Source organism: Nerophis lumbriciformis, linkage group LG11 (assembly GCF_033978685.3).
Source record: "Nerophis lumbriciformis linkage group LG11, RoL_Nlum_v2.1, whole genome shotgun sequence".
NCBI lineage: Eukaryota > Metazoa > Chordata > Actinopteri > Syngnathiformes > Syngnathidae > Nerophis > Nerophis lumbriciformis.
In genome coordinates this window covers 6,239,778-6,255,670 of record NC_084558.2, presented here as the reverse complement: position 1 = coordinate 6,255,670, position 15,893 = coordinate 6,239,778, and the positions used below count along the sequence as shown (strand labels likewise).

The 15,893-nt window shown below is 40.8% G+C and overlaps 1 protein-coding gene across 2 annotated transcripts in view; it reads right to left on the bottom strand.

The window, feature by feature from the left end:
* The window catches only part of kctd5b (potassium channel tetramerization domain containing 5b), a 33,328-nt gene extending 17,435 nt beyond the window's left edge, over positions 1-15,893 (bottom strand). The window contains exon 1 of one of the 2 annotated variants that reach the window (XM_061967585.2): positions 15,528-15,893. In XM_061967585.2, the coding sequence (XP_061823569.1) occupies positions 15,528-15,749 (222 nt within the window). In that variant the 5' untranslated portion in view covers positions 15,750-15,893. The remainder of the gene's footprint in view (positions 1-15,527) is intronic. The other variant, XM_061967586.2, reaches the window with a different exon arrangement.

Here is a 15,893-nt window from a genome sequence, read left to right as displayed (position 1 = left end):
TTATAATATTTTTATAATCATAAGAAGCCAAAATCGAAACCGTGATTGAAATTCGATTAATTGTCCAGCCCTCCAATCTACCATGACAATGAGTCTTTTTGAGTTGTGGTCTGTGTACAGGTTTGCCAACTAGGTAACAGACTTGGATATAAATCCTTGACGCCTTATCCTTATATTTTTAAACTTTGCCTATTGTTCACAATCCGACATGAAAACGGATGGATTTTTATTTTTTGATGCATGGGGACGGCGTGGCTCGGTTGGTAGAGCGGCCGTGCCAGCAACCTGAGGGATCTTGGTTCGATCCCCGGCTTCCGCCATCCTAGTCATGTCTGTTGCGTCCTTGAGCAAGACACTTCACCCTTGCTCCTCATGGGCCGTCATAAGTGTGTGAATGTGGAAATAGTGTCAAAGCTCTTCGAGTACCTTGAAGGTAATAAAGCGCTCTACAAGTATAACCCATTTACCATTGCATTCTATCTTGTAAGTAAATGGGAGGTCCTCTATTCTGCCAAAAAATATAAAAACAACCAAAAAGCACCAACAATAATCCATTGACATTTCGTGACTTAAAAATTAACCCAGTTTAAGTGATATTGGTATTATAAGTGCGAACGCAGACAAACTAATTATGGCGGTGCCGTGATCACTAGCTTGTGTGCCAATGTTGACACGATCGACTGATTGGCTGCTTGCTCGTTTCCTCGCTCGTCAAACTTTATTGTAGATCATAAATCATGCCTCTTACCTAGATAGAAAGATGAGGACAGATTATGACAAGTTGGTACACTTTGGCAGCCAATATAGACCTGGTAATGGCGAGAATGACACAAAAAGACACATTTGGTTCCACCCCTTTTCTTCGCGAGAATTATGAGTCATTCTTCAGCTAAACGGGGAATATATGAACATCCTAGCAGTCGGGCATCCTTATGACAGCAGACCTTGCACAGCAAGTGCTGTTTTATTATGGTTGATGGCTCTCATGAAGTCGGGAGTGAGTAATCAGTGATGTTGAAAAAAAAAGAAAAGCGAAAGTTGTTTTGCGTTTTTTTTAATCAATGCGTCGCGAATGCTTACATGAACAAAATACGTAAATATTAAATGTTATTATAAATGTACCTGTTACTACATTACAACTATACTTAATGTATATAAAACCTTAATAGAGGTGTTTGAATGTTTTTTTAAGGGCTTTATAGGCAAAATAAAGCAGCTCTATTGTCAGCTGACTTGTATTTACTATTTAGAATGCATTAAAAAATACATTAGTTGTCATGTCTTTTATAATGATAGGCAAAATTCCCAAAAATGTGCAGTTCCCTTTTAAATATTTCAGTGACAAATGGTGCTCAATGTGGGATGACTGCCCACTATCATATTTCTAATACCATTTGGGTTTTCCAGTTGGAATCACTGATGATCAACAGTGTAGTGACCTAAATTTTGAATATATTAATTTGCTACACGATCTGTCAACCTTTGATAAGATACACAGACATCTTACAGGCAGGCACTCCAGTTTGCTTCCTTTGTATCAACTGCTAAATTTAGACCATGGTGTTGGAAACCCCTCAGCATACAGGAGATGCTCCTATGGGGAAGCATTAACAACCTCGTTCAGACAAAGCTGTTCATGGGGGCTCTGATATGGTCCCATGTACACAACGGTGTTTTTAATTAAAAACAAAAGGCTGGCCTTCAGGGGGCCGTGGCAGGGGAGAACTGGGAAACAAATACAAAGGGGTGGGACCATAAGAGAGAATTATTTAATAAGAAGATTTTACGAACCAAACCGCTTCATATTTGTACAAAACCCAGAATTTGAGGTTGTTAAGTTTTAAAAATAATGTTTCAACCTCAGTGTACAACAATAGCCCTCTCTAGATTGTAGACTATGGAGCCAAAACACTGCCAGTAAAATCTGGCATGGGGAAAAAAAAGGAAACATAAAAAAGAAGAAAAGAAAATTGACATTGTAGAAAAAGTTGTATTTGCACAAAAAAAAGTTTTGACAACAAATAAACACAAACATTGAAAAATTACAATATTTTTGGTTGATATTTTTTTGAATCAAGGGATGTTTTCGATGCCAATATTCATATTTTTGTACACCTTTTTTTTTTTTTAACCGTTTTTTTACTTTTGTTTCTGTATTTTTCATTTTCGCTTCTTTTTTTTTACAATTTCAAACTAATGGCGTTGACTTGACATAGGGGTGGGGCTTACGACAAGTTTACCCGGAAGCAGTTTTACTAGACTTGGGCTTGCAGGTATAACACTTTAGAAGACGGGAGGACCGAGGGGCTCTAAATACACCCATTAAATCCAATAAACAACCATCCAAAAACCGCCAACAATACTCCATTTCCATTTTGAGACTTGAATATTAACCTAGTATTAGTGATATTTCTATTATAAGCGCTAATGCACACAAACTATTTTGTGTGTTAACTAAGTTTGTGTGCCTATAATTACAATATCAACTGGTCAGCTGCTTTCTCGCTTCCTTGCTCGTGGAAGTTTATTGTAGATCTTAAATAATGCCTCTCACCTTGATAGTAGAAGGATGCGCACCGTCAGTGTAACCTGTATCGCTGTTGGCCAAGTATGCATTGCATTTATGTGTGTGCGTACAGAAGTCGCACATATTTTGTGATCGGGCCAACACCTTGTTGGAATGGATGAAAAGCAGATGTGACGGCAGCTCGTAGAGGACCTTAAAGGCAGTGCCTTTAAAGCATGCCCCCAAGACTGTGATCCGGGTGCACTACGAGGTATAATGACTGATGAACAACTTTGTTCAATAATGAAAGTTGCTTCAGCTCAAAGCCTGAGCCCCGACATTAATGAACTAACATCCCAGAAAAGATGGCAGGTATCTGGCTTGGGCACATCAGATTAGATCAGTGTGTTGCAAACTGAGCAGTTTAAAGTCCTGAATGGTTGGTTTATTCATTGTTATTTTATTTTCTAATTTATTAGCCTGTGGAAAAAGTTAATGTTGATATTTACCTTAGAAGGCTGCAAATAGAAAAGAGGCATTAGATTTTTATTTAAATTGTATTTCATATGCCATTGATATTTTTTAATTATTATTATTATTATTATTTGAAACTAGATTTTGCATGTCACTATAAAGTTATATAAGCCTTGCTTGTTCAATATTCATTACAAAACTTGTTTGGGTCCCTATTAAAAGGTGAATTTGTTCAACCTTGGCCCGCAGCTTTGTTCAGTTTTAAATTTTGGCCCACTCTGTATTTGAGTTTGACACCCCTGGTGTACAAGAATAGGAATATCTAAAACATGTCCATTCATCCATCGATTTTCTACCGCTTTATTTAAAAAAAATCCTCCCAAAATGTTGTATTTTTTCATTTGTTTCTGTGACAATACAACTTTTTCTACAATGCCTGTTTTTTTGTGATACCAAATCTTACTGGCAGTGTTTTGGCTCTATAGTAGACCTCTACCAAAGCCAAGCACTGCCATATAATGGTAAATTCCACAACCTTGTAGCTTAGTGGCTACTGTAGTTACAAAAATGGAGCAGGAAAAAGGAAGAAAAAAAATATCTTATTTTTGTCTATATTGCTTACTTAGTTTTTAGTTATAATGGTAACAAAAATACAAACACAGACAAAAACGTATCCTTCCACCTCGTACTTGTAATATTAAACGACAGTTAGCCATCTGTGCTCTCACCCAGGAAACTGCATATTGCTTCTATTCCGTCACAAGACTTCTTCCCAGAATTGAAAAACAGTGGCGGTTAACCAGGCCAAGGTGGATGTTGTGCAGCAGGCAGCGTGCAAGTGGCCTAGATCTTACCACTTACAGCAGAAACAAGCAAAAAATCTAACTATGCAATGGAATCTATCCCTTTACTTTATCAAAAAAAGATTTGTCGCGTGAGCTCAAAGATTATCGGTCGGTTGCGTTTCTAGACTAGTCAAACTATCTTGTGCTCCAGACGTCATTCTTTGCGACAAAACAGATGAAAACTTGGAAAAGCATTGAAGTCTCCAACTTATTTGGGTCAAATGGCGCCTAGTACCCATTGAGAACAGAGACTCGCTTGACCACCACACATATTTGATGAGCTGGACGTGAGCCGGAAGGGATGTCATGTAAATCCAAGCAATAGAGATAGGTACTGAATTGATTATTCAAAGTCTGTCGGTCCTGATTCACGTAAAATCAAAACGGTACCACATTTCAAAACCCTTGTTGCACATGACATCACGGCCGGTTGCAGACTGGGCACCGGCTCAAGCACTTGGCTGGCAAACAAGCAATCAGTCACTCAGAGCGGAGTGCCCATAGGTAATGTTACAAGTTTCTGTCAGGCTTGTCCCTGACAGTTTGGTTATGTTTTAGTTTTTCCTCTGTGTTTGTTTTATTTCCTGTCAGCGCTCTTATTTTGGTTGTTTCCTGCTTGTTCACCTGTTTTCCTGGTATCCTGTTTCCTGTCTCCTAGTTCCTGGTTTGTGTTTTTCCTGCATTTTTTGGACATTAAATTATGTTTTCCTGCACCAACCATGCCATCTCTGCATCTTAGGGTTCGTCACCAACACTACTTGACAGTTTCCATGCCAACAAAGCAAGAAAACGGCGCTCATAAGTAGAGTAAAGCTCCATTTTTTTTTTTTTTAAACGTGCTCGCTCTATGCTAATTTGTATTGGATTTGCCATTGTCATGCTACTGATTAGCATTAGTGATTTTACATGGCAGTTTTAACACTTCCAGATTTTGTAATGAAAACTACAACTAAGATGTATGATAATTAAACAGCTGGTGTGTATCAAATACAACACTTACAGATTAAACACTTTTTAGGGCTTAACAAAAGAAAAGACTGGCACGTTCAGTTTAAGGGCAAAGACTACTTCCTGGGTAAGGCAGCACATCGTAATCTATACACTACAGCCATCTAACGCCTTGCATGCAAAGTCTACTTTATATAATACACTAGTGTACAGTACTTACAAATGAGAATATGAAAAAACAGGGTAATTGGACAGCACAGCTTAGTGTGGAATGTTAAATTAGGATAAACTTTATTCATCCCACAATGGGGAAATTATTAGAGCTCTGGGGCAGATTCACAAAAATAATGTAAACAATAAACACACATGAAAACAAGAGGGAAACAACCTCTAAAGGCTTAGTGGCCACATGCGTGGACAGCACCTTTTAGCTCTTATTTCCAAAATTGTGTGCACTACTGAATTGGGGTCTTATGGCCGCTTATGTGGACACTTATACTGCCATCTGGTGGTGTCAGGAGAGTTTAACATACAATGGAATTTTGGGGGGAAAAGTGTAAAAATAAGAATTAGCATGTCACTAAACATGAAGTACACGTTTGTGTACTTATGGACTAAGTACATCATATCAAAAGATGATTCTTAGTTTTTATTCTAATTAGGATCCAATAAGCCCAAATAGCAAAGAGAAATAAAAAAAGCATGTTAACAAACAGCTTGGGCCTTAAGAGGTTAAAGCACACAAAGTAGTATACAAAAGAGCACATAGATGATGCAAACAGCTGAAAGAATAGTTTTTTAAACATTCAACATTAAAACACACAAAAGTACTAAAAATTGGTTCGTTGAGTTCCCAAGTACTGTGTCGATTGAAATGTGAAAGGTACTCACAATTAACATTTAAACACACAAAAGTACTGAAATTGGTTGCGTTGAGTTCCCAGGTACTGTGTCGATTGAAATGTGAAAGGTACTCAACACTGACAGCAAATGCATTAAATGCGACCATAATTCTCTATTTGAACCAGCAAATCACACAGGAAAACCATTAAAAGATTACAGTAGACAAGCTATGGTATCTTCTTTTGACCTACTCGGTATACAGAGTAGATCAACATGCTGGACTTCTCCTGCACAAAACCAATCACTAAAACCAAAGAGAGTAGATTATATAAAAATATGTCAACACCCACAACAAGTAGATTTAGGTCAGTTCAGTGTAGGTCAGGCATATTACATGACTTATTTGGTAGTTGGCCCTTAAAAGGATGGTGACACTGCAGCCCCTTTGCATACATGCAGTGACCCGCACGCATCAAGCACCGGATGTTGATATGGGCCATCTAAAGACATGACACAACAGTCGATCCCTCGATCGAGCTAAACGTCACTCTGTCAGCGTGCACCAGCAATTAGCGCTATCAAAGGGAAGCCTTTACACACTGCTGCCTCGGGAATATAGAGAAAGGTTGCATTATGGTTGGATGCAGGAAGAAAAAGACATGTGCAGAAAGAGCGTTCAAAGATGTTGCAGTGGAGTCTCTCAGTCACATGACTGCAGCTACTTAGCCAAGTGGAAGTCTGATCCTTGTAGCGTAGGAGCCAGAATCCCCCTGGAGTAGACGCGGTAATGGCATAGTCAAATAGGCCTACATCTTTTAAATAATACACACATTGCAACAAGGCAGGATTATATGAAGCGCCCTCTTCTTTCAAAAAACACAAACCTTTAGATGAGAGGTAGGACGGTGAAGCCCTTTTACATTTTTACCCATACTTTTAGTAAACATTTACAACCAAAAAGCCTGTAAATGGACAGCTCCATTCTGAAGTCATCAAGATAAAGATAGTTTTATTGCTATGGTGTCCAGCCAAAGAACCACGGCAACCTGGAACATTAAAGAAAGGGGGGGAAACGAAGACAGGCCAAATTAGCTCATCTTGTAGATAACAACATCAACCGTAAGCTATTTAAAACATGTAAACAACTGGCTATTAACCACAATAAATCAGCTTTGAATGACCACAAAGCTTTTACTGAGGCAGGATGGACGGATAGGAGAAAAGATCACCGTTAAATATTTACATGGCTTAACACAATGTGCTCAGGGAAGACATTCAAACTGAATTCAGCATTAAATGTGGCCGCATCTCCCTCTCTTTCTCTCTCTCTCTCTTACATGTTCTGCAGAAGAGCTCAGACCATACATTAAAATGCTAAAAGGAACACAAATCTTTTGTGATGGGCTGCTTGAAAAATTCATGCAGCTTTCAAAGCGGGAACACCAGGACTCTGCTTGAGTAGTCTTGAGAAAAGTCGGTCTCCAAAAAGCATCTGTGAGGTGCATCTCTTGCATCCACTCATTGATTTTGACCTGCTTCTTTCTGTGTGGGTTCTTGCAACATAAACAATTATATGTATACACATGACAACATGCCATTTGAAACATGATGAATGAGTTCCAGTGGTTACTACCATGCACGTGACAGCGACTCCTACACTTTCTCCCCTGGCCCAACCCCAGGTACAATACTGACTCCAGTCAACAACATGAATAATGCAGTTTCAAGAGTCCCACGGAAGCACGTCAGCCTGCATGATTGAGCAACGGACCTCTCATCTCCTTAGCAAAAAAACAATATTGCATTTGCTCAAAACGAAAAGAGAAAAAAAGGAATATCATCTTCTTTTGCTGTACACAATACTGCAAAAAAACAGCCACAATTATAGGAACACAAGTGCAAGCCACGATGGGACAATGCAAAATCTGCCTTACAAAAAATCGTCATTAGGAAGATTATTAGGTGCGCAATGATTCGTCAACATTGTCGACAATAATGTCCATATAGCGGTGACATCATCACTCGTGTTTTTCTGGAGGGATGCAAGTTAGCAAAACTGGGGTTTAGAATATGTAAAGTGAGGGAAAATTCCCTCTTATTCTTGTTAAAAACATCAAAACCTTGCTCACTTTGCAAAGCAGATCTTGTTTTTATGACAATACATTTGTAAAACGCGAGCATTTGAAGCGGGGCAATGTCGGACATCTGGAGGATGCAGTCTCAACTCAGTAAGATTGTTAGCTTGTGCTTTGCTAGCTAGTTAACAAGTGTGAGACAAAGTTGTGTGAAAAATAACTGTCATTTTAGCCAAAGTCCGGCAGCTAAACTTTGTCTAAATCGATTAAAGTACAGCGTCAATTTGCAGTACAATGAAAAAAGGCACACACACACACACCCATCCACCCATCCATCCATCCATTTGCTACCGCTTGACACAATAAAATTAAACATACAATCTATTGGATAGCTAAAGTTTTGAGAATTAATCAATGATAGGTGGCGACTTGTCCAGGGTGTACACCGCCTTCTGCCCGAATGCAGCTGAGATAGGCTCCAGCACCCCCCCGCGACCCCGAACGGGATAAGCGGTAGAAAATGGATGGATGGATGGACAATAAATAGTATTTGTACATTGATTTTATTATATTGATAAAAATGCCAGGCGATAATCACAAAACTCATGTTTTTTTTTATAACTAGTTAGATAGTTTAGTTTAGTTAGATAGACTTTTTTTTCAAGGTGGCGCCGCTGTAGTGGCTGCTGTTGGTAGGAGCTTTGTGCTCTTGTGTCATCCTTTTGTGTTTCCCTCTTGTTTTCATGTGTTATTATATATATATATATTGTTTTGCCTTTTGGTTCGGGACCCTTTGGGACTGTGTGACAAAGGGGTGGCACTTTCGTGACTTCTGCGGTGCTTTTTTTGTGAACTTCTGGATCTGTCTCCCGGGAGCCTTTTGGCCATGTAGACCAGCTGCTGGGTCTCTGCTACACCAGAGTCCATTTGGAGAGACTGGAGGAGATGCAGATGAAGAGACAGGGCTGCGGAGCTGCACTGAGCGCCGAGACGGACAAGCTTCACAGTGTCTTGGCTGAATGAGCAGGTATCGGACACCTCAGTTTCCTTAGACGCATCCTTGCTCATCCATGCGGACTGGACACTGGCCGAGTTAGTGGGCGGCCGAGAGTGGAGTTGGCTCTCTTGGTTGCTTTGTTGGGTTTGCTCCTGTCTCTGGCCATGCTCCCTCCACCCCAGCAGACGATGGCGTGGAACACCGCAGAGGCCACCACAGTGTATATGTTTCTTTTACTTTTTATTCATAGCTGTATGTAGAAGTGGCTGGTTGCATCAGCTCTGCTCTTTTAATGTATTTAATGTCCTTTGTGTTCTTTGATGTTTCTCTCTTACATGTGTGTATGTATGCTGTGATGTATGATATGTGCTATAGCCATGAGTTGTTTTTTCCCTTGGCCTCAGTCTGGACCCCCTCTACAGGGGCCCAGGCTTAGACCCCCGCCGCTGTTTACCTGTATCTCACCTTTTTTGTAAGGGGCGCCGGAAGTTGGCAGACCCGTCAGCGATCCTGTTCTGTCTCCCTGTAATGTTAGTCTGATCTTGAATGGAATTGTGCTGAAAATTTTAATTTCCCCTCGGGGATTAATAAAGTATTTCTGATTCTGATTTTGTGTTTGTTATTGCTATTTCAACTATCCTTTTTAATTGCTTTTAATTGGACAAATGTGTAATCCATCTATCTATCCATCCATTTTCTACCGCTTGTCCCGTTCGGGGTCGCGGGGGTGCTGGAGCCTATCTCATCTGCATTCGAGCGGAAGGCGGTGTACACCCTGGACAAGTCGCCACCTCATCGCAGGGCCAACACAGATAGACAGACAACATTCACACTCACATTCACACACTAGAGCCAATTTAGTGTTGCAATTATTTGCATAATTATTTGCCAAAATAGATGGTTGCATAATAAACAGTTGACAAATTAGCAGAATACAGCCAAAAATAATATGCTTTAGGAACTCGGGTCATTGTTCCACCACTCCTGTCTGCGACTGCTCGCCCACAGGTTCTTCAGAGCGGACGTTGACACAAATGTCCCAAACTGCAAAAGCCAAAATCCTTCTTAATCTTTGATCTGCACAAAATCCTTGAAATTGCCACAAATACGCCAGGACTAGAATTGGAGCCATGTTTACTTCTGTAAACACTGCAGCTTGGGTGACGTCATGTCTGCACGCGGGTCAGATTGCGTTCACATTAGACATCGCATTTTTCAAAAAAAGATCGATTCGACAAAAAAAAAATCAGCATTGGACATTCTACCCTGAAGCGTTAACATACTGCAGCCCCTGACCGTGGAATATACAGTTTCAAATTCCATTCTTAAATACGGGGAAACTAATATAAATAACTTCAAATGAGAAGCTGGTCTGTGTCATACTGTAAGGTTCTACTGTACGCGAGACGTTGAGGGTTACAATTATATTATCAAGCTCCCGTCCTGGATCTCAGAACTAATGTATCCAGTCAGTGTGTGTGTGTGTGTGTGTGTGTGTGTGTGTGTGTGCGTGTGTGTGTGTGTGAATGCTCTATTGTAAACACTCAAGGTGTGTAACTTGGTGTATATCATTGAGGACAAGGCGGCGAGTGATAGCGTGTCCACTAATAAACCTTTACATATGAAGCACTCTCCTAAATCAGCACTCAGAAAGGAGAGAGGGACAGTAATGGCCAAAGGTTCCTCTGATACGCGCTTAAGACACGGGATAGACATGATTTGCAGCTTATTGAAGGATAAACTGACCCAAAAGTAAACAGATTAAAAAGGGAGATTTAAATATTTGCACTGAAAGGCTACGCTCTTAAACTAGGGCAGATTATGAAAGCAAGACAAAAACAATCATAATAGGAGGTGCTAAATGAGCAGCAAATACAAAAAGTGTGTCAAACACACACACACACACACACACACACACACACACACACACACACACACACACACACACACACACACACACACACACACACACACGTACTCTGTGTATATGTGGACACTAATTCGTTGTGTTTGACGGTTCTGCTCAGGGGGTTTAAAAAGCCCCACAGGCTGCTTGCTGTTCAAAAGCAGCAGATGCACAAACAGAGGCTCCTGCTTGTGGAGGCCATTGAAGGGAGAGAGGAGCACCTCTTCCCACTTGGCAATGACTTCTTTACTAGTGGTGGGAGCCTTGCCACCAGGCTGTTTGCTGAGAGCCAGTAATATTGAAGCAAAGTGATCGAGATTTCAAAGGAGTCAATTGAAGCCAGTGAATCGATGCACTTTAAATGACAGTGAAGCATTACAATTAGGAGTGTAACGATTAATCAATATATACATTTTGTTCCTAAATTTCTATTACATCAATCTATGCTCAGCTAGTTTGCCTTCCGGGAGATAGGCATCGATCCAACATCGTTTTGAAAGGGAATCGATCGCTTTTATCGATACCAGAAAAGAAAAAACATTGGATTTATGAACGGCAGACTTTATAAGAAGTTTACCACCTTTAATGATAAGGATGTTTAACGTTAAATCTGCGTGCCCGTCCGTCTGTGGCGTCATCAAAACAAAAATGGCGGATAGCTACGGTGGTCGAGAAAGGTCACGACAAATGCAAGCGTCACTAGACAATATCATAAATTACAACACAAAATATTTCAGCAACAGCACCATTGCAAAAGCCACAACAAAAACAGACGACACAACACAATGATATAAAGCCACAACTCAACTTTAAGCCACAAAGGACGCGACCGACACAACGGAAGTGACAGCAGAGCAAGTTACGGCGACACACTGACTTCCGGAACACAACAACTGCCACCCAAGGAGAAGTTATTTCATCAGAAACAAATAAATACAACAGATGGATGAAGGAGGCAATGGAAATTAAGTAGCGAGGGGCCAACAATATTAACAGGGATGAGGGGACATACGGTACATGTTTCCACAAACCTGGTACACTGTCCGTCGTTGGCGATGCCAGGGCAGAGAACAGATACTGTATGGCCGAGTCAGGGAACTTTATTTAGCTGGTAAATCTACTGTTAAAATGTTGGTAACTGTAGTTTTACTGAAAATTGCTTGAAAATGTAACATGTGAGCAGAAAAGGTTTCCTTTTGTCAATTCAACCTTAAGTGTTGGTTGCACCTTATTTATTAAATACTGCATTGGCCATTAATTGTTGTTTACTTGCTTGTATCCATAATTCATTTATATCCAATTTCCTTACAAGAAATAACAGGAATATATGAAACTTCACTTGCAGTGTCCAGTATTTATTTCCGTCACATTGGATGCTTTGTTTTACTAGAAAGTTAATGAATGGATTTCAACTGACTGAATCGTTTCGGAATGTACGGTTTAAAACAGTGGTCCCCAAACTTTTTTGTACCACGGACCGGTTTAATGTAGGCATTATTTTCAGGGGCCGGCTTTCCACTTGTGCCAGATAAAAATACAGCAAAAATAAGTGCATTAAAAATACAACCCACTATAACGCTGAATTAGTGGAGATGGAAATCAGCCTTTGAGTACAATCTGTCAGATTTATATTTTATATGTTCATTAATGTGCATTGTATCATGTCACAAAGCTATAAGAAATATAACAAATGGCAACTTGCTATGAGGAGTTTTATTGTACATCTATAAACAAGCTTATCGGTGTGTCTAGTGCAGTGTTTTTCAACCTTTTTTTGAGCCAAGGCACATTTTTTGCGTTGCAAAAATCCGGAGGCACACCACCAGCAGAAAACATAAACTCAGTTGACAGTTAAAAGTCATTGTCACAATTGTTGGATATGACTTTAAACCATAACCAACCATGCATCAATATAGCTCTTGTCTCAAAGTAGGTGTACTGTCACGACCTGTCACATCAGGCCATGACTTATTTTGAGTTTTTTGCTGTTTTCCTGTGTGTAGTGTTTTAGTTCTTGTCTTGCGCTCCTATTTTAGTGGCTTTTTCTCTTGTTTTGGTATTTTCCTGTAGCAGTTCCATGTCTTTCTTTGAGCGATATTTCCCGCATCTACTTTGTCTTAGCAATCAAGAATATTTTAGTTGTTTTTATCCTTCTTTGTGGGGACATTGTTGATTGTCATGTCATGTCCGGATGTACATTGTGGACGCCGTCTTTGCTCCACAGTAAGTCTTTGCTGTCGTCCAGCATTCTGTTTTTGTTTACTTTGTAGCCAGTTGACTTTTAGTTTCGTTCTGCATAGCCTTCCCTAAGCTTCAATGCCTTTTCTTAAGGGCACTCACCTTTTGCTTATTTTTGGTTTAAGCATAAGACACCTTTTTACCTGCATTTACAAAGCAATTAGCTACCGGCTGCCACCTACTGATATGGAAGAGTATTACATGGTTACTCTGCCGAGCTCTAGACAGCACAGACACTCAACAACAACAACACATAATTTGAAGATATGGTGGAGTATTACACGGTTACTCTGCCGAGCTCTAGACAGCACCGACACTCAACAACAACAACACATACCGTATTTTCCGCACTATAAGGCGCACCTAAAAACCACAAATGTTCTCAAAAGCTGACAGTGCGCCTTATAACCCGGTGCGCTTTATATATGGATAAATATTAAGATTCATTTTCATAAAGTTTAGGTCTCGCAACTACGGTAAACAGCCGCCATCTTTTTTCCCCGTAGAAGAAGCGCGCGGTGCATGCTGGGATATGTGACGTTTCATTTCCATTTGTGTGTTTATGTAAAGACCCCAAAATGGCTCCTATTAAGTGTGTTGTCTGTCTAATTATAAATAATGCAGACAAGGCGTGTTAACTGAGTTCTCAACGTTTTCTCACAGCGTGCTCATAACCACATTCGAACTCCCAGCATACAACAACGCTTCTCAGGGCTATCGCGCATGCTCGTAACTATCGTTGCATGCTGGGTAGTGTAGTTGTTATATTTGCTAGCTCATAACAGCACATTGAGAGACACGCTTACGCGCTTAATTCAATACTCGCCGTCATTCCGGGTGGATTGACAAAAGACCTCCAGCCGCTAGATATTGGTGTCAACAGGGCATTCGAAGCTAGACTGCTAACTGCGTGGGAACTTCTCAGGGCTACCGCGCATGCTCGTAACTATCGTTGCATGCTGGGTAGTGTAGTTGTTATATTTGCTAGCTCATAACAGCACATTGAGAGACACGCTTACGCGCTTAATTCAATACTCGCCGTCATTCCGGGTGGATTGACAAAAGACCTCCAGCCGCTAGATATTGGTGTCAACAGGGCATTCGAAGCTAGACTGCTAACTGCGTGGGAACAATGGATGACAGAAGGCGAACACACCTTCACTAAGACGAGGAGGCAGCGCCAGACGACGCCAACATCTGCCAGTGGATCGTAAATTTGCCCAACTTTTCACTTCGGACACCGAAGACGAAGGATTTACGAATGAAGAATAACTTCAGAAAGTAAGCGCTATGTTTATTTTGTGTGTTGTGACATTAACGTTCGAGCAACATTATGTTGCTATTGCTCTGCACTATTTTGAATTTTACTATGTTTGTGATTGCACATTTGCGTACATTTTGGTAGTGAACAGAGTTGTTAGAACGCTGGTTTTTAATATATTATTAAAGTTTGACTGACCTATCTGACTGTTTTTTTGACATTCCCTTTAGCGCAGCGTAGGCGCGGCTTATAGTCCGGGGCGGCTTATTGGTGGACAAAGTTATGAAATATGCCATTCATTGAAGGTGCGGCTAATAATCCGGTGCGCCTTATAGTGCGGAAAATACGGTACATGGTTACTCTGCCGAGCTCTAGACAGCACAGACACTCAACAACAACAACACATAATTTGAAGATATGGTGGAGTATTACACGGTTACTCTGCCGAGCTCTAGACAGCACCGACACTCAACAACAACAACACATAATTTGCAGACTATAATTACTGGTTTGCAAAAAAATGTTTTTAACCGAAATATGTGAAATTAGATAATCTCTCACGGCACACCAGACTGTATCTCACGGCACACTAGTGTGCCGCGGCACAGTGGTTGAAACACACTGGTCTAGTGGGACAGGCAAAAGTTAAATCGGAGAAAGTGCAGTTGTTTATAAATTATTTATTGTTTCTCTGCGGCCGGTAGCAAATGCGTCACGTACAGGTACCGGTGGTTGGGGACCACTGGTTTAAAACATAGATATATCGTCTCTGAATCGGATCGGCAAATACAAATTCAGAGTCGTTATAACGAATCGTTCCATCCCTGATTACAATGTAATACCATATCAATAAGCGTTAACAACACTAGTTTGGTGAGAATTCCGCGTTTTTAAAAGGGGACATTTTCGATTGTAGTGGCTTCATTTTTATCTTCTTTTTTTTTTTTTTTTACGACATTTGCTTGCTAGCTTGTGAAGTGTGTAACGCAATGCATCGGCCTCGTAACAGGAGAAAGTTTCCACTTTACTGTGCACAGTAGACGTTATCACAATACACATGCAATTTTAAAAAATGTGCTCACTTGTTTCATTTCACCAAAAATGACGCATATGTATGTATGCATGTATGTATGACAGTAGAACACATAGATTTAGAAAGTAACCGGTCATGTGGTGACTGTAGGTATCTAGCTTGTGCGCTAATGCTAGTTAGCTTAAACATATATCCGAATATAGTGAACGGTATTCAGATACATTGAATTCCACAAAACCACGGGGGTTGGTTAGACACAAAAATAAAGCAAGTGGACAAGGGCTGACCGTTAACATTGCCAGCGAGCAAAACAGGCAATTTTAAACGAAAAGTAACAGCCAAGCTAGCCAAGTACGCTCCCAAGTGAGATGGCAAACTAGCTTAGCGCGGTTAGCATTTACCTTGTCGGAATCTAGCTCCGGGTCCGCTTGGCTCAGCCTGTAAAGAAACGATTTGGGATCGCGACACAATGTCTGTCTGGTTGTTAAGAAATAAGTCCCTCCGACGTTAAGCCGAATCCACTTCGACGAGCCATCGCCGGAGGGGACGTTTCTGTCCACCGGAGAGTGGGTCAAGCACCGGCGGTGAACGGAGCCGCTGCCTTCGGAATTGTTCTCTGCCATCCCTCGCCTCGGTCTTCTCCTCCGCCTTTGCCTCGCCTCTGCTCGGCTGTCTGCTGAGAGGCTGACGGGAAATATGCAGAGTGTGGTGCCGCTGGGCTCCACTACCACTACTCCTCACTAGGGGTGGGAGGGTCAATCCACACA